The sequence below is a fragment of the Hyperolius riggenbachi genome, chromosome 1 (assembly GCF_040937935.1).
Source record: "Hyperolius riggenbachi isolate aHypRig1 chromosome 1, aHypRig1.pri, whole genome shotgun sequence".
NCBI classification, from domain to species: Eukaryota; Metazoa; Chordata; class Amphibia; order Anura; family Hyperoliidae; genus Hyperolius; species Hyperolius riggenbachi.
Window position 1 is genome coordinate 88,576,613 of NC_090646.1, and position 21,383 is coordinate 88,597,995.

The 21,383-nt window shown below is 43.4% G+C and overlaps 1 protein-coding gene across 2 annotated transcripts in view; it reads right to left on the reverse strand.

The window, feature by feature from the left end:
• The window catches only part of HTT (huntingtin), a 289,833-nt gene that overhangs the window by 28,020 nt on the left and 240,430 nt on the right, over positions 1–21,383 (reverse strand). For both annotated transcript variants that reach the window (XM_068276315.1, XM_068276307.1), the window contains 5 exons: positions 19,718–19,848; positions 17,608–17,737; positions 9,820–9,975; positions 4,936–5,126; positions 3,492–3,606 (listed from right to left, as the gene is read on the reverse strand). In XM_068276315.1, the coding sequence (XP_068132416.1) occupies positions 3,492–3,606; positions 4,936–5,126; positions 9,820–9,975; positions 17,608–17,737; positions 19,718–19,848 (723 nt within the window). The remainder of the gene's footprint in view (positions 1–3,491; positions 3,607–4,935; positions 5,127–9,819; positions 9,976–17,607; positions 17,738–19,717; positions 19,849–21,383) is intronic.

The window sequence follows — 21,383 nt, forward strand, 5'->3', positions numbered from 1 at the left end:
ATACATCAGTGGTGTGTAGGGGTTTCACAAACGCGTGACAAACGTCTGCTGCAGAAGCTGTGCGACAGGTCCAGCCTCTTCCCATCTACACAAAGGTTTGCTGCTTATGTTGCAGCTATGCAGAGGATTTGTGTGACATTCCTACCAAAGTCTGCTCTAGCCTGAGATCATCTCAGCTTAAAGCGGACCTGAACTCAGAACTTCCTCTCTGCTCTAAAAGATACGCAACACAATAACTAACAGAAAAACACTTCTTTGTTACAGCAGATACAAATCCTGCAATACATCTGCAGTTTGTCTACTTTCTGATTTCATGGAAGCAGATATATTGTTAACATCCTGTGCTTTCAAATCAGCTTATCTAATTTGTCTGCCGTGGCTGTCAGGTGACACAGGGGAGAGATCAAATTACACTTGTGATTAGTCACAGATGAGGGGGAATTAGACAGGCTAAACTCTCTAAATGCACACACGGTGTCCTGTGCAAGAGTTCAGGTCCACTTTAGGGCTCTTTTCCACTAGCAATCGCAAGTCACAAATACCAGCAATTGCGATTTTTCATTAATTTTGTTATGCGATTGCGATTTTTCGTATGCAATGCATTTGCACTGCACAATCGCTCTCAAAATCGCTCCAGAAGTCGATTGTGCTTTGCAGAAAATTAAATTGCTACAGTGGAAAATACTTATCACGATTCCCATGTTAAAGTAGCAACCCTAGCAATTTGAGATTTGAATCAAATCGTCTCTAGTGGAAAAGGGCCCTTAACCTCCTTGCCGGTTATCCCAAGCTCAGCTCGGGGTAACCTGCGCAGGAGGATTTCTCAGGCCCCGCTGCGCCGATTTTCACAATTCTTTTATTGCACGCAGCTAGCACTTTGCTAGGTGCGTGCATATTTCGATCGCCGCTGAGTCGCTGCTACCCGCCACCCCCCCTCCAGACCCCTTGCGCAGCCTGGCCAATCAGTGCCAGGCAGCGCTGAGGGGTGGATTGGGATTCCCTCTGACGTCCCGACGTCATCCCGCACTCAGCAGGAAATCCTGTTTCTGAACGGATTTCCTGCTTGCAGAGAGCGCCGGCGGCGATGGGTTTAGGTAGGGGGATGCCGCTTGTCAGCGGCTATCATGTAGCTAGCGCTAGGCTAGCTACATGAATTAAAAAAAAAAAAGTGCTGCGCCGCCCCCTTGCCGACACAATTGGAACGGCAAGTGGGTTAAAGGGAACCTAAACTGCGAAGGATATGGATTTTTCTTTTTAAAGTAATACCAGTTGCCTGACTCTCCTGCTGATCCTGCATCTCTAATACTTTTAGCCACAGCCCCTGAACAAGCATGCAGATCAGGTGCTCTGACTGAAGTCAGACTGGATTAGCTGTATGCTTGTTTCAGGTGTGTGATTCAGCCACTACTGCAGCGATCAGCAGGACCGACAAGCAACTGGTATTGTTTAAAAGGAAAACATCCATATCCCTCTCAGTTAAGGTTCCCTTTAAAGGAAACCCGAGGTGAGAGGGATATGGAGATTTACATTTTATTTCCTTTTAAATAATTTGCATTGCCTGGTTGTCCTGCTGATCCTCTGCCTATAATACTTTAAGCTTAGACCTTGGACAAGCATGCAGATTAGATGTATAAAGGCGCGTACACACGCCGGATTCCTGCAAACGACGGGGCGGCCGTTCTGGCGACAGTTTCCCTGTGTGTACACACAGCGGATCAGTCAAAACCAGCAATATCAGCCTGCCGACAGACTGTAACCATGGGGAAACTGTCGCCAGAACGGCCGCACCGCGGGCGGGTCTGACGACCCGACATTTGAAGGTGTGTACGCACCTTATAACAAATCTGACAAGATTAGCTGCATGCTTGTTTCAGGTGTGTGATTTAGATCCTACTGAACCAGAAAGATCAGCAGCACTGCCAGGCAACGGGTATTGTTTAAAAGGAAATAAATATAGCAGCTTCCATAGGTGTCACACCACAAGTTCCTTTTAACACTAGGGATGGCCAACAACATTCTAATTTCACGCTGAGGCAAATTTATGCATCTTAGAATGCATGTACATTTATTCTGAGTTATTAATGTTGACCCTCTCTAGTTAACGCTAGGTGGTGCGCATGTGCATGCCAAGACAAGACACAGAACATTTATATTGCACTCTTCTCCTGGCAGACTCAAAACGCCAGAGCTACAGCCACTAGGGCACTCAGTAGGCAGTAGCAGTGTTAGGCAGTCTTGCCAAAGGTCTCCTACTGACTAGGTACTGGCTTACTGAACAGTAAAGCTGAGATTAGAACCTTGCTCCCCTGTGTCAGAGGCAAAACCATTAACCAGTACACTATACAGCCTATACCCTATCCTTGCATTGTCCAATGTTTATGGATGGAAGCTCACACTAGCTGGAAGTGGCCGAAGCTGTGCAGACCAGTGCTGTCTATCTTTGTGGATGTGGAGGGCCAAGCTCCTGAGAGTCTTGGTCTGGGAAGGGCGGAGCTGCAAGTTTCTGGCTTTGGGGGGCGTGGCAGAAGTAGTGAGAGGAGGGGGAGTGACTGGCCATGGCGCAAGCTTTCGAGGGCAGGATGTGGCCCGTGGTCCGTCATTTGGACAGGCCTGTTGCAGACCAAACACAGATGCTGGGGAGAAGGCCACAGCTACCCTACACTATGGAAAATAGCAGCTGGGGCCGACAGTGCATGCAGAGCAGTGCTGAACTTATCAACACATTTAGTAAAGTAGTAAAGCTTTAGAACATTTTAACCACAGTTAGTGTATTTACATTCACCACTAACACCATGGTGACTGCCTACAGCAAGCTGCTTCAACTCCTCCTCCACTAATTGCAGTCATGGGGTAACACTTCTGCATAGCTCCCAACTTTTTGAGATAAGGAAGGAGTACACTTAAGCCACATCCCCTAACCACACCCCCAGCACACATACCATAAAGATTGCATAAGAAAAATATGGTGTTTTAGAATTCAAACCACACTGGTCCTTTCTATCCTGGTTCATTTTCCTTCATATTAAAATTGGCAAGTAAGAAATATATCAACGTAAAAGGATGGGAGTACAGAAATACACATTTCAGGAGAAAAATACACATATTTACACAGATCTGAAAGAGGGACAAATGAGTAAGAAAAAGGGACAGAGGGGTTAGGTTCCCAAAGAGGGACTGTCCCTCCGAAAGAGGGACACTTGGGACCTATAGTCCTACAGTTGATAACTTTCCAGACACAAAATTGTTTTTAAAAGTATTAATGACAAAAGCTATATATTAATAGACAAAAGCTATTCTTTACCAATACCCAGTTCAGAAAAATAACCTCACTCTCTTTTCCTTTAATTCTTTTGATGTGCACTACAAGGCTGACACATGTAATCATATACATTGCTCTAGGCAGCACAGCTTGTCTGTATTTATCACACATCAGCCTGTTCTATCCCCCCAGACTGTGGTGATGGAGATAGCAGGAGATCGGGAGCACCCACCTGTATGATGCCTGCGGTGAATTCTGGCCCCACATCCAGAGGGTAGTTTTCAATCAGGTAGAAAGCAGCTGCACACATCACCAGAATGTGCTGCTGGTTATGCAGGTTGACACAGCTGAAAGGAAAAGCAAGCATATAGGACTACTGAATTCACAAATGCACAGGAGGATGGAAGGGCAACCAATACATTTATGGAAAACTTTGTTAAAGGTCTAATTATTATGTACTTTATAGTACTGATATGTCCCTCAGTGTACTCAATGTCTTAACAGTTATTCAAAGGAACTTACAACATACTGGTAATGTCCCTACATCGCAGGCCAGTGTCCCTATTCCACGATCAGGGCTGCCATCAGGGGGGGGGGGGGTCGACAACTAACACTAGAGTGAGGGGCCCGGGACCCTTTCTGTGCAAGCTGCCTGCCCTTTGGGTCGCTGCTACCTGAGCTCCTCTCTTCGTCTAGTATCAGACCTCCCCTCCGATCAGCAGCGATAAACATTTAGAATAGTTCTGTTCTGAAGGCTTGTATAATAAATACATGTGGCATTTCCATCTGTTCCTCTCATCCCATGTCCCTTTCTAATTTATATAGGGTGACCACTTCACTACCACACTAGTTTTCATTTGCTTCTACCCCACAATCATTTTTTTAACCTATCCAATGCATGCTGGTCGGGCATGGATGGACTTGGCACTTTTTTCCCAAGCCACTATGACTTGATGCAAACCTCCTCACATTCAGTTCCTGAATCCACACTTTGCCTGTGACCTTTTGCATTGAAATTGGCCACCTAGTTTCATTGACACACACCGTGCATAACACAATAGTGTTGCCATGTTATCAGTCTGCGAATGAGTACTGCACGACATGCGTCAGGCGTATTTTGCTGCGCAGCACACGCACTATTTTACGAGGCCGACGCTGGAACGCATATGCATTCCATTTGTATTTACGCATGGAACGATTGTACGTGACGACGCAAGCGGAAATGACACTATGCACGCACATATATATATATATATATACACATACATACATACAGGTGACTTGCACGCCCGCTGCAAGCCTCCGTAGAGGTGCTGAGTGGCGCAAAAAGGCCATCAGGCTACTTGTGCCCTGCACCCACCATGCCACTGACTGCTCACCAGGACCGGTATGTGCATCTATGCTTTGATTGCTACACAGGCTCACTTCGGTTTTGAACGATGCTGTTGCATATCACTCATGATAAATAAATATTGATGACTGCAGTGCCGACCTTAACCTTCATTATTTGACAATATTGCACACTTGTAATTGTAAACAACTGACAAGCAGATCTAGAACTTTGTGAAAACCAGCATCTTTGCTATTCTCAACACCTTTGGCCAGGACTGTGCAATAGGACCATACTGAATAAGAAAACAAGAGTAGAGCCATAGCTTGGGAGATGGAAGACTTACTGTGCAATGCCCCTCAGGTTGGAGAGCAGGTAGTCGCTGATGATTGGTATGAGCTGCTTGGCTGTATCATCTAGGAGATCACATTCCAACACATAGAGGATGCCATGCAGAGCTCCAATGCGGCTGGGCATGTGGGTGCTGCGCAGAGTGCTCTCTAAGAGACGGCTGACAGGTTCCGCAATAGCTTTATCCTGAAAATGTTCAACGGCATCAATTGTGCCCAATAGTAACTATGACCTGAGTGCATTAGACAATGATGATGATACAATTCAGTAATACAATGCATCCGATTTCTGTGGTGTACGGTACAACAGAGGTGCTACCACTATGCACAGCACAGAATTCTGAATACTCGATTAACGACTACATTGTGTCCAATACATGGGATATGTCATACACAGCATGCTATATATCTATGGTGACCAGACCTCCCGCTTTAGCTGAGACATGTCCCGGATTCATAGTCCCCTATCCCAGGCAGCAATGTGTCCAGGTTAACGTCCTGCCCACCCTCCATGCAGGTAGACAGTAGCAGGTGCGCAGCCACAGCGTGCTGCCCGAACTCAGATTAACCTTAGTAGGCGTGGCCACATCAGCCCCACGCACAGTGTGCTGCCCACCCTCCGACTGAAGAGTTGCAAGGGGACCCTAGGGAAGACAGGGAAAGGAAGGTGAGAGCGCCCACCCAATGTCACCCTCCTCCCCACCTAGTGTCACCCTCCTGGGAAATGTTTGCCTCTTTTCCCGTTTACTGCATTTCATGTGTCAGAGGTAATAGTTGTTGCATTTCATGAGTCAGAGGTAATGGTTGTTGCAATAATCGTTACCTCCGGACACATGAAATGCATTTCATGTGTCGGAGGCAATGGCTGTTACATTTCATGTCACAGAGGTAATGATTGTTGCATTTCGTGTGTCGGAGGTATCGGCCATTGCATTTTGTGTATCGGAGGTAATGGCTGTTACATTTTGTGTGTCGGAGGTAATGGCTGTTACATTTTGTGTGTCGGAGGTAATGGCTGTTACATTTCATGTGTCAGAGGTACTGGCTGTTACATTTCATGTGTCAGAGGTAATGGCTGTTGCATTTCATGTGTCGGAGGTAATGGCTGTTACATTTTGTGTGTCGGAGGTAATGGTTGTTGCATTTCGTGTGTCGGGGGTAATGGTTGTCGCATTTCGTGTGTCGGAGGTAATGGCTGTCGCATTTCGTGTGTCGGAGGTAATGGCTGTTGCATTTCGTGTGTCGGAGGTAATGGCTGTTGCATTTTTTGTGTTTCGGAGGTAATGGCTGTTACATTTCATGTGTCGGAGGTAATGGCTGTTACATTTTGTGTGTCAGAAGTAATGGTTGTTGCATTTCGTGTGTCGGAGGTAATGGTTGCTGCATTTATTACTTGATGTTCATAGTGTCTGTATTTCCTACTTTGGGGTTATTGTTGCAGCATTTGTTATTTTGGGGGCTCATGATTACTAAATGGTATGCTAATTAACCACTTTACCCCCGCGCGTACGGATTTCTCCGCCCCTTTTTCCATCCTTTCACCCCCAGGGACGGAGAAATCCGTACTTCGCGCACTCCCGCCGCTGTCCGCGCTCCCGCTCGTAAACACGCTGCCCGCCGCTAGTAAACACGCCGCCGCCCGCTCGCCCAGAGATCAACGAACGGGAAAATCCATTCCCGTTCGTTGATCTAAGCCCCGCAATGATCTGCTGCCGCTCGGCTGAGCAGCGCGATCATTGTGAAAAAATAACAAAGTCCCAGCCTCTTTCTACTTCCTGCAAGCGTCCGGAAGGACGCTTGCAGGTCGCATGAAACAAATTGGTAATGTTGCCATCTTGTGGCCAAATAGTAAAACTACACCCTAACCATTTTTTACACACAAATAAACTTGTTTTACACAAAAAATTAACTCCTTACCTCCCACACTCCCCAATTTTTTTTTTTTGTAATTAAAAAAATAAATAAAAAATTTACAATAAAAAAAAAACATAAATAGTTACCTTAGGGACTGAACTTTTTAAATATTTATGTCAAGAGGGTATAACACTGTTACTTTATAAACTATGGGCTTGTAATTAGGGATGGACGCAAAACTGAAAAAAATGCACCTTTATTTCCAACTAAAATATTGGCGGCAAACATTGTGATAGGGACATAAATTTAAACGGTTTTATAACCGGGATAAATAGGCATATACATTTAATGGGTTTTAATTACAGTAGCATGCATTATTCAAAAACTATAAAGGCCGAAAACTGAAAAATAATAAAAAAAATTTCCACATTTTTTCCTATTTTCCCATTAAAACACATTTAGAATAAAATTATTCTTGGCATAATGTCCCACCTAAAGAAAGCCTAATTGGTGGCGAAAAAAACAAGATATAGTTCATTTCATTGCGATAAGTAATGATAAAATTATAGACGAATGAATGGAAGGAGCGCTGAAAGGTGAAAATTGCTCTGGTGGTCAGAGGGTAAAATCCCTCAGTTGGGAAGTAGTTAATAGCAAATACCATGTGTTTGGAGGAACACTGTCTAATTACCCTCGTCTAATTACCAAAGGGTAACTTTGTCTAACTGTTTTGGGAACTCTGGTCCACTGCCTCACTGTTACATTAGATAGCTCCGCCCATGTGATGTCATGGCTACATCCCTTTTTCACCACGTTTCCTTCCTCCTCCCCCCCCCCCCCCCTCTATCTCAGGTTGGGCCCAAAAAATCTGGTTACTATATCACATGTCCCCACAATCATGCGGTTCACTTATCAGATGGAACCAGAAGCAATTGATCCATTTGCAACGGACATGTCTGAGCTGTGCTTCGCATAGGATCTGTGAACGTGCGTTGATCCACTGCCTTCTCATCCGATAAATGTTTTTTTTACAGCGCAAATGTGAGCCTAGCCCAAGACCTATCAGTAAAATGAAGCACACATCGTATGCATGCTGCAATACCACTAAAAGCTCCCTAGAAGCAGAGATTTCATAATATGCTGCAGAATTCCTGATCACAGATGACACACGGCCAAGGCGGCTATTCAGGAGAGTCTTGGCTGAAAAGCTAGCATTTGCAGAGGTGTCTGCTGATGTCACAAAAATCTGTCAGGCCAGATACCTATATTACGTTATTTTATCTCAGAACATTTTTAGGCAAATGTTTAGGCTATCTATAGGCAGGTCACCATTAGAATGTACAGTATGTGCTTACACGGGCATGAATACATATGACAAAGCGGTAATCAGAGGTGACCTTTGCCTGAATAATGGGGACAGTGTGTAAACTACTCCTGGGTATTATACAAGTATTCTACATTAACCCTGTAAAGGGAACCTGAAGTAAGAGGGATATGGCGGCTGCCATATTTGTCTCCATTTGAGCAATACCATTTGCCTGGCTGTCTTGCTGATAATCTGCCTCTAATACTTTTATACCCTAAACAAGTATGCAGATCAGGACTGCCAGGTAACTGGTATTGTTTAAAAAAATATAGCAGCCTCCATATACTTCTCGCTTCAAGTTCCCTTAATGTCAAATTTGTCGTTTTACTTCATAGTCCGGATATGATAGATCCAGATTGTTCAGGTTTATTTTTCACGTGAGGCGTACCTGAAGGGACATATGACATGATGAGATATACACATATGGTACTAGCCCTACTAAGAAATTATCTGAGGTCTCTTTCTGTTTTCCAGGAGAGCAAGTGTTAAAAGTTGTTATCTATGCAAAAGAGCTTATGGGCAGCTTGTCAAGTCAGTTTTATTTCCTGAAAAGTAAATAGAAGCTAAAACAGCTGAGGAACCGTGAGATATGGATTCTAATGCGGTTTAACTGAAGGAAATTTCAAAGGCAGAATGTGGTTTCTGAACTGCAACAGCGATCTTAAAAATAAAGCTATAAAGCTAAAAATAAAAATATGAGACTTTTTTTCTATATTACTAATTTATCACCCGTACAACACATACAATTATTTTCACTCCAGGTTCACAGCAGAGCAACGTGTACTGTTGCTATCTAAGCAACAAAAGGAACGAGGAAAGAGGGGGGCGGAGGAATAATGGTACCGTGTGAGGTGGAGTGGCTTCAGGCTGGCAGGCTAAGGAGAGGAACAATGTGCTTGGTCGTCGCTGGCAAGTCTTTAAGTAGCCTTGTACACGCACTGCATAATCGTCGGAGAGAGTTCCAAACAGCTGCTTTGGCTGATTTCAGTCTAGCGCGTGGTTGTGACTTTGATGTGTGCCATGCAAGGCCACCATAAGAGGTACAAGGAATTGCTTCTCTCTTGTTGTTCAAGAAATCAAAAATAAGGATAAAAAGGGGAGAAATATTCTCTCCACAATAAGCAATTTATCTCCTACAGACACTAAAGTCTGTATTCATACAGCAACCAGGGAGTGAGGACAGAGATAAGCCTCAGCTCTGTCTTCATGCTGAGCCGCCACACTCTAGCCAAGATGAGGTTTTCAGTAGGAGATTCTGATGTAGATGGGGGGGGGGGGGGGGGGAGAGTTGTTACACAGGTGGCTTATCAGAAAGAGACCTCATACCTGGAATCTGCTTGGTACAGAGGTTCACTAACAGTCCAGGGGCAGGCAGGAGGAAGCAGCAGAAGAGTCTGCATAGTTACAGGCTCCATAATTAGTGATGTAAGCCCTGGAAACGATGGATGACTTGCATTATTTTTCAGGTGACAGTGAACAGCTTTACTCTGCAGGAGTGCCTCTGTCTTGCCTTCCAGCCAGCTGTGACAGAGCAGCTGACATGATGGACACAGTGGGACGATTCATCCCACCCACTAGGAAGACTTGCAGCGATGTACACAGCTCGTGCCGCCACATCAAGGAAAGAGGAAAAACTTAGAGTGGAGAGAGCTTATCTTACCATTCCCAGCACGGCCGCCGCCTTGCAGATCGCAGGCACCAGATACTGAATAAGAATTTCATCCTCGGATGGGTGCTGCTTATGGAGCTCTGTTAATGCCGTGTACATCATTTCAAACTGATTCCTCTCGGTGAATAAATCAGACACTGCCAGTAACTGCAGAGATACAAGGACATCATTACATAGCACAACTGCAGGACTGCAGGCTCCTACAGCAATGGCTTCACACACGCAATGACTGCACATCAGGGAGCGCACAATGGTAGAATAAACCTTATTGATGGGACAAACAATATCAACAAATGTCATTATCTCGATGGCCCACTAAGCATATCTTCCAGCACACAATGATCACATCAATAGGCTACTGCTTGAACAATCTTCAAACACAACAGGCTTGTGTAATATCTGCAGACTTAAGAAGGTCCACTTTAATGTCTGGTACACACCATGTAATTTCCATCAGATAGATGGGTCAAATAGATAATTCCCGACAGGTCCTATCTGATTCCTGATCGTTTTTATGATTAATTTTGTATAGAAATGACCTGTTGACCTGTTGGAAATTATCTATTCAACCCGTCTGTCTGACGGAAATTGCATGGTGTGTACCAGGCATTAGGCTGGTACCAGGCATTTCTGCCCAACCATCGTCCACAGTTATTTTGATTAACATAACTAATGTAACTTAATGACAGTATGTTTGTTTATGCTGGAGTTCCTCTTTAAGCTGGTTTTGTTATGCCGGGCAAGCACTATATGAAGTAACAGCAAATATTTTGGAGATTCATCCTATTTGATGGTAGAGTTCAGTGTTTGGATGTATATTTCTGACCAGGGCGTGGCCATTTACACTAATCACACTCTCAGGCCTTGTTCACATTGCGTTCGGCTCGCGTGTCCGTCCGCGGTGGTCTTATTTTGAGGCATTTTTTGTTTCCGATTCCCAGCACTTTGGTGGGCGACTGTTTTGTGGTTAGCGGTTTCTGGCGCGTTTTTCCCGAGCGTTTTGGTAATTCACTCCCTGACGCAAGTCAGGAAGTGAACTCCGGAAAAGAATACAATATATTTATTCTTAAAAAATGCAAACGCTATCGCTCCACAAAGCAGTTTTGTGAGAGTTTTTCCTATACCTTCTATTGAGGCGGAATCGCCTCAAAAATGGTTTAAGCATCGCTTATCTAAATGGATCGGAAACGAACAGCTTAGATATGAACTATCTCATAGAGAATCATTGTGTAAGCATTTTCAGGGCATCGCCCGCACTTAAAAAATAACAAAAACGCCTGCAGTGTGCACAAGACCTGATAGTGGGCAGGAGGATGGGCCACCAGTGGGGGCGAACAACATTGTTGTGTGGTACAGGGGCTTCTAGAATACAGCAAAGTGGGTTGAGGAAAGGATGGGATGTGAATGATATTCAACCCATTTCTCATTACTGCCCAAGTACCGTATTTTTCGGACTAGAAGACGCTCCTTACCATAAGAAGCACCTAGGTTTAGAGGACAAAAACCAGGGGAAAAATATACTAAACCTAGTGCATCCATGGTGAAGGGGCATAGTGTGGATTATGCCTCCTTTGTACCTCATGTCCCCTTGTCTTGTGTCTCCCTGTGTCCTCCTCTTTGCCCCTTTGTGTCCCCCTGTGTCCGTTTGTCCCCTCTTGTCTTCCTCTGCATGGGCACAGTACAGGAAGTCCCGACATTGCGGCGGGTTGGAGGTTCATATTGGCAGACGTTCACAAGTCAGGAACTTCCTGCATTTGGACTATAAGACGCAGTGACTTCCCCCCCCCCCCCCACTTTTGGGGGAGAAAAAGTGAGTCTTATAGTCCAAAAATACAGTAAGTAGGGTATGGCCCAGTGACTATTCCTCTGTGCTTGGGAAATGAGTGGACATTTGACCCCTGTTGGGCACATGCATAAATATATATAAGGAAGTGTTTGGAGGAGCCTTCATTGTGACCGCTGAGGTGAGAATTAAAAAAATATTTCTGTAATTGGCTAACACTAGAGCTTCTGCAGCATGCTGTCAGCAATTAAGTTGCATGACAAACTAGGCTTCCACTTCTCAGTGCCAGCGATCATTATAAGATTTTCAGTGAATACAACGGTTCTGCTGCTAAGGTCAGTTTGTGGTGCTATGAAGTCCTAACACGTTGGGAGGCTTTTACAATAAGTTGGGAATTGGATGATGGGTTATCACTAGTTGGAAAAGGCTGTCCTAATTGCAAAGACATTTTCCTCTGGAATGATTGCCGTCACCTATTCTAGTGGCACCCCAAATCATAACTGCAGCAGTTGCTCTGGTTTATACCGTGTATCCCTGAAAATACTGCATGGTCATATTCATTTTAGCTTTAAAAGATGCGTTAGGGCTTATTTTTAAGGGAAGTCTTATTTTTTCCATGAACAACAATCACATTTATTCTGGAGCAAAAACAAATATTGAAATAAAGGCCCATATGCAATTAACTTTTTCTCCTGAGTTATCTCCTAGGAGATAATTTTCATCTTCTCCTTAAAATAACTTTTAAGCATTTTACAATTTAAAAAGTACCCACAAGTTGGTGGAAAATTACTATCAAAATTTATTTTGAGTATTTTCTTGCTTGCTGGTGGTTTAATGGGTATTTTATGACAAGTTATGCAAATATCACTTAGGAGAAGATTCAGGAGAAAAAGTGAATTGCATATGGGCCAAAGTCTCTAAACTCTAAATTCCATCATGAATTTCTTATAATGAACTATGTCCTTTTCCATGTAAGTGAACTTCTCATGAGAGTGCCTACTTTCCTGGGTGAAAGGTCTATTTGTCCTGCTGCATTCTATTGCCAATTGATTGTACTTTTTACATATCTACTGTAGCTGTCTGGACACTATTTAAATTGACTTTTGTATGAATTAGGGCTTATTTGTCGGAGTAGGGTTTATATTTAAAGAGGGGTTGTCAGCCATAAATCATACTCCATTTACCCACTGCTCTGTATTTGTTATGCAGCCTGCAACCTTACCCTGCATTGCAAGCAGTCCAATCTAATCAGTACTTTTTCTGCTGTAATAAATCTAATCTCAGTCAGCCTGGCTCTATTTGGTACATTGTGGACAAGAAGGCAGCTTGTCATCCCCCCTCCTCATTGATTGGCTGAGGGCAGTTCAGTGAGCTGCTGAAATACGATCTATGCTGTGCTCACATGTGTTGACAAAGCAAGCTAGCTATGACAGTGCATTTCCAACTCCAAAAAAATAAGAATCAGGGAGGAAATTACTTCAGGATTGGCTTCAGTCAGAGGGAATCAAAATGGAAAAATGCCAGGAACAATTTTCTCTTTATTTACTATATAAAATTAATTAAGATCAAAACAAGGACAGTACAATACATACAGTATGTTATGCAAGTAGAAAAAGCATTTATTGACACGTGTGTGTGTGTGTGTGTGTGTGTGTGTGTGTGTGTGTATATGTGTGTGTGTGTGTGTGTGTGTGTGTGTGTGTGTGTGTGTGTGTGTTTTTTTTCCTGGGGTAGTATGGCTGTCCCTTTAAGGCATCCTGAAAAATCAGGGCTTATTTTTGGGGTATGGCTTATTTTCAGGTAAACTGGGTATGCATATGTGCCGAATACCAGGCCAGGGAGTACCTATAGGATTTCTGCTGGGAGCTCAAGTCATCTGGGAGACACTTTCCATCTCTACACTTCTGGGCACTGTTGCCTGTATCCTGGCATTAGGACTGGAGAAGTACATTAAACGACTGCGCTATTCCTCTACAACTATGCCTTGTGGAGATATATACGGATCGATGTGATGCAACTAATTCAATGAACATCATCTTAAGGACAAATAATACAATCATAGAGAGCTGCAGGCCAGCAAACAATGAGTCATCATGACACGTGTTTGCGTCAATGTACAGCACATTGATCACTGTGCATTCAGCAGGGAGAGAGGGGGAAAACAACTACTCAATGGATGACTAAAATGGTTAATAAAAATCTTTATTTCATGTCCTCATGAAGTAATCTATACACAACACTCTATACATAACACGCACGCACGCACGCACGCACGCACGCACGCACACACACACACACACACACACACACACATTAAGGGACACTCCTTATTTGAAAGTAAACCAGCCCAACAGTGATGTAACAATACAGAGTTGCTTATATAAGGAACTCTCAGCTTAAGATGACATAGTTATCACATAAGTTAAAGAAAACCTGTAATAAAAAAAAAAACCCTCTGGGGGATACTTACCTTGGGATGGGGAAACATCTGGATCCTAACGAAGCTTACCCCGTCCTCCGGTGTTCCAGCAAGCCAGCATTGTAGCCCTAAATATTTACCTACCGCGATCATACACAGGCGCACTAGCGGCTCTCCTTTCGGGTTAAGGCGGAAATTGCCGAACCCAATCATATGCCAATCATAGCAGTAGAGCGGATATGATCAGGTTCGGCTATTTCCACCTTACCAGAGCGAAGAGTCACTAGTGCGCCTGCGCAGGATCACTGAGAGGTAAATATTACTCACGCCTGCGCGGTCTTGTCAGGATTAGTCGAGGGACATTCGGGGGAGCCAGCGTTCGATTCCCACAAGCTGCAGAGGACAGGGAGGCCTCATTGGGATCCTGAGACTTCCCCCTCCCAAGGTAAGTATCTCCCAGAGGGTTTTTTTTGTTACGGGGTCTCTTTAATGTCAAATTTCAGCTGAATGCAATGCAGGTGCATTACAAAGCATATCTCAACGCATAACTAGATGGACTTTGCAAAGGATAGGCATTCGCAGCAGAAGTGCCTTTTGAATCACAGAAAAATAGGAAAAGGATGCCTGTTGTGGGCCCTTGCCACCATGCTCCATTGGTCTCAAACTGGTTTGAGCAACATCAGAGTTTAACCTGCTTCCATGGCAGGCCCAGTCCCGTCAACTCAATCCTATTGAGCATTGTGGGAAGAAGATCACTACAAAGCTTGGAAACACCACCATCCAATCTGACCCAACTTAGAGCTGCCATTATGTCAGCACGGGACAACATTCCTCAGCAATGGTATCAGCATCTTGTGGAGTCCATACCAGAAAGAATACAGTCTGATCAGAGCTAGTTATATTAAAGGGTGTCTTTAATTTTTTGCTGTGTGTGTGTGTTCATTCATTCCATGTTATTATTACTAATGGGATATATAGAGCCATTATATTAATGCTAGGACTGCCTGATAAATGATCACTGTAGCTTACCATCCAGAACGTTTGGAGTACAGATGGTCAATGAGCTGATAATTGCATCTCACATGCAAACTGTATGCATGTAGCATCTCATTCACCGTGTGTAGTTTAATGTAAGTAGAACAGAGGCGCCAAAAGGATAAAAGCAGTATTTAAAATGTTAAAAAATAGCTGAGGAGGCAGTGGTGGATCCGCCCCCTCCAAGCAAACACAGAAAACTGTGTAATATAGCCAAAATAAATTTATTGGTACACTCCAGGGTATAGATATCGAGTGATAGAAAACCGTGTGTAGTTTGTAGGTTAACTATATTTTGGCCAGTCATGTAAAGAGCTACAGACTTGCATGACCCCCCGGTGCAGCTGTTGAAAGTCACTTCCTCACTGGACCTCCAGGGTCAGAGCATTCTTCACACTGCAGCCAGCATTTAGTACTGAAGACCCGCTAAACTTGTCATTTTTATGACCTCACTAGCTTTTGAACAGGGCCTTACAGCTAAATGGTTTTTAAATGACTTTTCACCAATCTCCCAATGAAAATAGAAACAGTACTGGCTGATGCAGATATGAAGCTCTTTAGCTTTCTGTGTGAAAATAGAAAAAGAAATTCATAATCCCTGCCCAAGCACTGGCACAACACTACAAAAAGGTTGGCCATACTGGTGGTAATCAAATATATTTTTAAAAAAATGCATCAAAGGTAATGAGCATTCACATAATAGTCTAAATACATGTCCACACAGCTTTCCTGGGTTTTGATGAAGTCACCTTTGGGTTTAGACTTTGTTCTACTGATTTCATTAAAGAAGGCACGATTGTGACTCATTTTCTAGCTGAAACGTTATACATTTTGAAAGAGAACTGTTACTACCACTGATATGCAGGTATTATCAGTAACTTTCTTTTTTTTCTACCTATATAAGTCTATTGCCTAACACGGTACAGCAGTAGAGTATTGTATCGTATTCGCCATCAGTAAAAGCAAGACGTTTTGAGTCAGGATGATACCATTTACTGGCTAACTTAGAAGAAAAGGAGTAAGCTTTCAGCTATGAAGGCTTCCTCAGAATGGATTTCTGTATACTGACATCACTTACAACACAGCAGGAAAAAAGGGCACAGGAGCCCTGACAGAAAGAACTGTGCTGCCATAGGCGCCTATGATGAAGGCCACATTTAGCGGCATACCAAGAAAATTTGAGCAGGCGCTTCAGGGGGTCTTTGGGTTAGGCACCCCGGGAAAGGTGTGTGGAGGGGGGGGTCTTAGGATTAGGCACCACCATGGAAGGGTTCTGTGTGTGAGAAGGATTAGGTTTAGCCATAGTAAAATATCAGTAAATAATACCGATATTTTACTATAAATATGCAGTAGTAGAATATCGCTAACTTTAACAATATTTTATTAGTGGCAGTCCCCTGTGCCCTTTTTTCCATGTATGCCATTTAGAACACACAGCTTATATACACTGGACATTCAAAGGAGATACATTGTTCTGCAAACAGAAATAAATGTCAATGGCTGCCTTACAAAATATTGAGGGTCTCGCAGGGATGCTAGCTAATTTATGGCACATATGCTCAGACATACGTTTGCCTTCTTAAAACAGAAGGTATTTGTGATTATTCAGGATGGAGTGAGCTCTGAGGTGTCCCACAATGCATCACTGCTGAATACGGAAATCATCTCTCTGTTGTACCCGATTGCACTGCGGGACGTCTCAGAGCTCACTCCAACCTGAATAATCACAAATAGCTTCTGTTTTAAGAAGCCAAACTTCTGTTTTTTTTTTTTTTTTTATATCATTTTAGTAAGGAGGTTTGTGTGGTCTCTTTCATCCCCAACACACTACTAGGAATTCTGGTTCATCATGAGCTTGCTGAACAATTTGTAACTCTTTGCTTAAACACCACATACCAAAAAAAGCTAGCATCCCTGTGAGACCCTCCTGATCAGAGCTGGGACAAGGTCCTCCAGAACCAAAGGCTGAGACACCAAAGTGCACCCCTCCATCCATCCCACACTGATTGCTATTAGACTAAGGAGGTGCCCCAGGGTACGCCCCCCCCCCCCCCACCCCAACACCTAAAACTCTAGTTATCTGGCTTGCAGTCGCTGCTGTGTATCCCCTTTTCTTATTTCTCTCTGCTTCATAAACAATAGTGGAATGATAGCTGAGTGAGTTGTGTGCCCCCTCCTACACTGCACCCTGAGGCTAGAGCCTCTCTTGCCTCTCCCTCAGTCTGGCCCTGCTCCTGATGCACTAATTAAGGCATCCAATGCAATTTACCATATTTATGTTTGCAGGACACTGTATCGCCTTTAAATATCCAGTGTATATAAGCTGTGTGTTGTAAATTATGTCAGTATACAGGAATCAAGTCTGAGGAAGGCTTCATAGCCGAAAGCGGACTCCTTTTCTTCTAAGTTAGCCCATAAATGTTATCATCCTGATTCAAAATTTCGAAACGCAGTACAGAAATAATTTTGCAAGGATGAGTAAAATAAAGATTCATACAACTTCTGCCCAGCAGTAACAGACTGTAAAACACCATAGACTCACCGATCTAACCACCTCGCTGATCAGGATGACTGGTGTCTTCTTCCCGCTGTTAGTGGGGAGTATCCATTGGCTGTACAGCTCGAGGAGGAACTGTGAGCAGGAATGTATATCCACTCCTGCCCGATGCTTCCTGTACGGGAACACAACACACCTCCAGCTATGAGATGGACTGCACTAACTGCTCTTATGGGGGGGGAGGGGACTTTAAAGTGAATCAGAGATGAAAATAAACTAATGAGTTAAACAATTGGATCTTTCCTTCTCCTCCTAAAAATGACTTTTTTTTTTTTTTTTTTTAGATATATCGAGGTTTTAATTTTATGTATAAAGATTTACAAAGCAGATTTAATGTTTCATAGTCTCTGCTCAATTGCAGTGTCTCAAGAGTCCCAGATTAAGAAATACATGAACTATTGACCTTTTTATCTTTTCCTCTCACAGTAAAAAGCCCAGGTATCTGCTTAGGAAAGTAGCTGTAATTAGTTATCAGTGAGCCGACTGAGGCCTGACTGGAGAAAAACTGTCAATTCCATAGCTAATTGTAAACTCTTTCAGGCAGGGAAAAAGAAAAGGAGCACAACATAGGTGTCTGTGTTCTTGCCACTGTATATGCACATGTCTATTTCATCATGTCACATGTCATCTCTGGTACACTTTATAGTGGACCTGAACTCTTAAACAGGACAGAAGGAAAACAAGGAAATGCTCCCTGTATGTATTTATAGAGTTTAGCCTGTTCCCCCCTCATTAGAGACTAATGAAAACTGTAATTTGATCTCTCAGCTGAGTAAGCTGGCTGCCTCAGTAGAGCAGCTAAATTATAAACACAGGATGTTAACCATCTGTCTGCAGATTTATTGCAGGATTTGTATCAACTGTAAAAGAAATTATTTTCTTTAAAGGTTATTATGCTGTTGCTTATCTTGTAGAGCAGAGAGGAAGTTCTGAGTTCAATCACCGCATTATCAATCGTTTCCTTCTTTGGCATGGCAGACATTTCACAGATTAGATCGCAACTAGTTAATGCTGGGCATACACAGCTCGATTCTGCAGGTGATTCTCTTATCTTCCGCTTGTTTTTCTTATCTTTTTCCATTGTCCTCAATGCAGAATCGAGCGGCAAAACGATTGAGCGGGAGATCGGACGTGTGGGAAATTATCGAGCCATCTAAATGAGTCAGAATCGAGCCGTGTATTCCCAGCATTGGATTGAATTACACTTTCAGTCTCAGATCTTTCTGAAGGGGCAGTGGAACAATGGAGAGGACCCATAGGGCAGTGTGGGACGTGAGAGACTACAGGGGGACCAGGAAAGTAAACATCTACATTTCGTTCCAATTCAGGTGTGCTTTGAATGGGTTAGCTGCTAGAGGCTAGGAGCACACTAGGTAGTGCAGAAAACCATGCATGTTGCATTTCTACAATTTTACACGTTTTTATATGCGTTTGCATTTCGTGTCTTTCATGCGCTTTGCAGTTTTGGTGCGTTTACATTTTCCACTTTTTCAATAGTTTCCCTTTTTCAGTTGAGTAAAAAAACATTTAAAAAAAAAAAAAAAAGGCATCAAAAGTGCATGTAAAAATGCAGTCGTCTGCATCTCCATTGAAATACATTATGTGCGTTTTACGCTAGGTACTCACCATACAATTTTGTGTTAGATAGATGGCTCGATAGATCATTTCCGACATGTCCGATCTTATTTTCGATCGTTTACCTGATAGATTTCTCATAGAAGTGAATGGAAATAATTAAGAAAAGAATCTAATTGGAAATCGATCGGACGGAAAATCCGCGGAAAAAAACGCATCATTACATGTGTTTTTTTGAAATTGCGCGTTTTGAAAAATACTCAATGTAGAACTCAGATACATGCGTTTTTTTTTCATGCGGCCCATTGGCTTTCACTATAGGCAAAAAAAGCATGTATTTTCCACAACGCTAGCGAATCTGCCTAGTGTGCCAGAAGCGGTTATTTGCTCAATGTCTGCCTCCTGGCTGGAGGCTTGTTATATCGATCAGTAAAACCAGTGAAATGATCACACACAAATGCTCACATTTTGAGGTAATCTGAGCAAGAGAAGAGCGACACAAAACATGCAGAGGACAGACCTGGAGTTAATTGGAGAGGTTTGCGGTGATGGTGGGGCTGGAGCATCATTTTCATCCTCATCTTCTTCATCCAGCTCCTCTTGTCTCAGTGGGGTTATGTTGTTGCCCAGCCACACTGAATGGATAGACACCTAATGCATGGAAAGGCCATAGGTAGCTTTATTATAGGTTAAATGCAACAATATCACAAGAAGCATAGGAGTGGGGATATTCAGAAGGGTCAGTTAAAGAGTACCTAAAGTGAAAACAGACAGAGCCTGTAATGTAATGTAGCTGTGAAGCGGATGGATTCTTAAACCTCGTAAACAAGTATGAGGTATAAGGAAAACAGAGGCGACAGTAGGATAAAATACAATAAGCGCCTCTGAGCCTCTCACAGATGCACTGTCATATACTCCTTTTTTATTGCCTGATGAAGCGGGGTTAAACCTGCGAAACGCGTTGCAACTTGTCTTGGAGTAGCTCAAGGCTGAAAACAGAAAGTCACTTCACAAAGTCACCATCCAGTAGTTTGAACTATGTCCAGCTGAATGTCCCAGGACTCTAGAAGATTTCTTCATCCAATCCAGTTTGCACATGCGTAGCCCGTCACCACTCAAAAGTGAACACACCACTGTGCTTGGACACACTCCCCCCCTGAGTGCCCGCACTCACCGAAAACTCGCCTCATCGCCCCTCCAAAAGATCATGCCCCAAGCCTAGCAAATATGTATATGGCCCTCTGGGAGGAAGAGGCTTTAAGGAGAGGAGGGTCAAGGGTTGTATTCTGGAAAAGGTACATTGATGACCTTCTGATCTTTTGGAGGGGCGATGAGGCGAGTTTTCGAGAATATATTGTTGAGATTAATAGCATCAAAGAAAACATTCAATTAACCGCAGAATGCGATACCAGGTCCATACATTTTTTGGATCTTATTATCACCAGGAAGGGGGAGGGTTTTTCCACGAGTTGTTTTTTCAAACCCACAGATCGGAATGCATATATCGATGTTACGATTTGCCACCATCCGCAGTGGCTTAAGGGTGTTCCAAAAGGTCAATTCACTAGAGTTCGCAGGAATTGCTCCGATCTGCGGGATTATTTCCTGCAGTCGGACATCCTGAAAACTAAATTCGTGGAAAAAGGATATAATGAACCCTGGCTAGATGAAATCCAAAGAGAAGTGGGTGAAAAAGAAAGGGCGGCCCTCCTCCAAACAAAGAAGAGGGAATCGCGTGATGATTTTAAATCTTTTTCGTTTTTGAGCGATTTCTCTGCAGATTACAGATCGGTGGAAAGGATCTTTCATAAGCACTGGAATGTTCTGCAGAGTGATCACGTGTTAAAGGGAATGTTACCCCCCAGGCCCAACTTTATCTACCGTCGAGCCCCAACTCTTAAAAATCGGATCGCACCTAGTTGCGTGACCCCCCCGGAAAGAAACCAGCTAACGGGTTGGCAATCACCTGGCTTTTTCCCTTGTAGGGGCTGTAAATGCTGTAGAGAAGCCAATGCCCACAGACAGGACAATATTGTATCAACCTCCACTGATAATTTGTTTAAAATCAGACAGTTTATATGTTGTAATACAGCTTTTGTAGTTTATGTGATCTGGTGTGATTGCGGCCTGCAATATGTGGGCCGCACCACCAGACCCCTGAAGGAGAGGATTGGGGAACACATCAA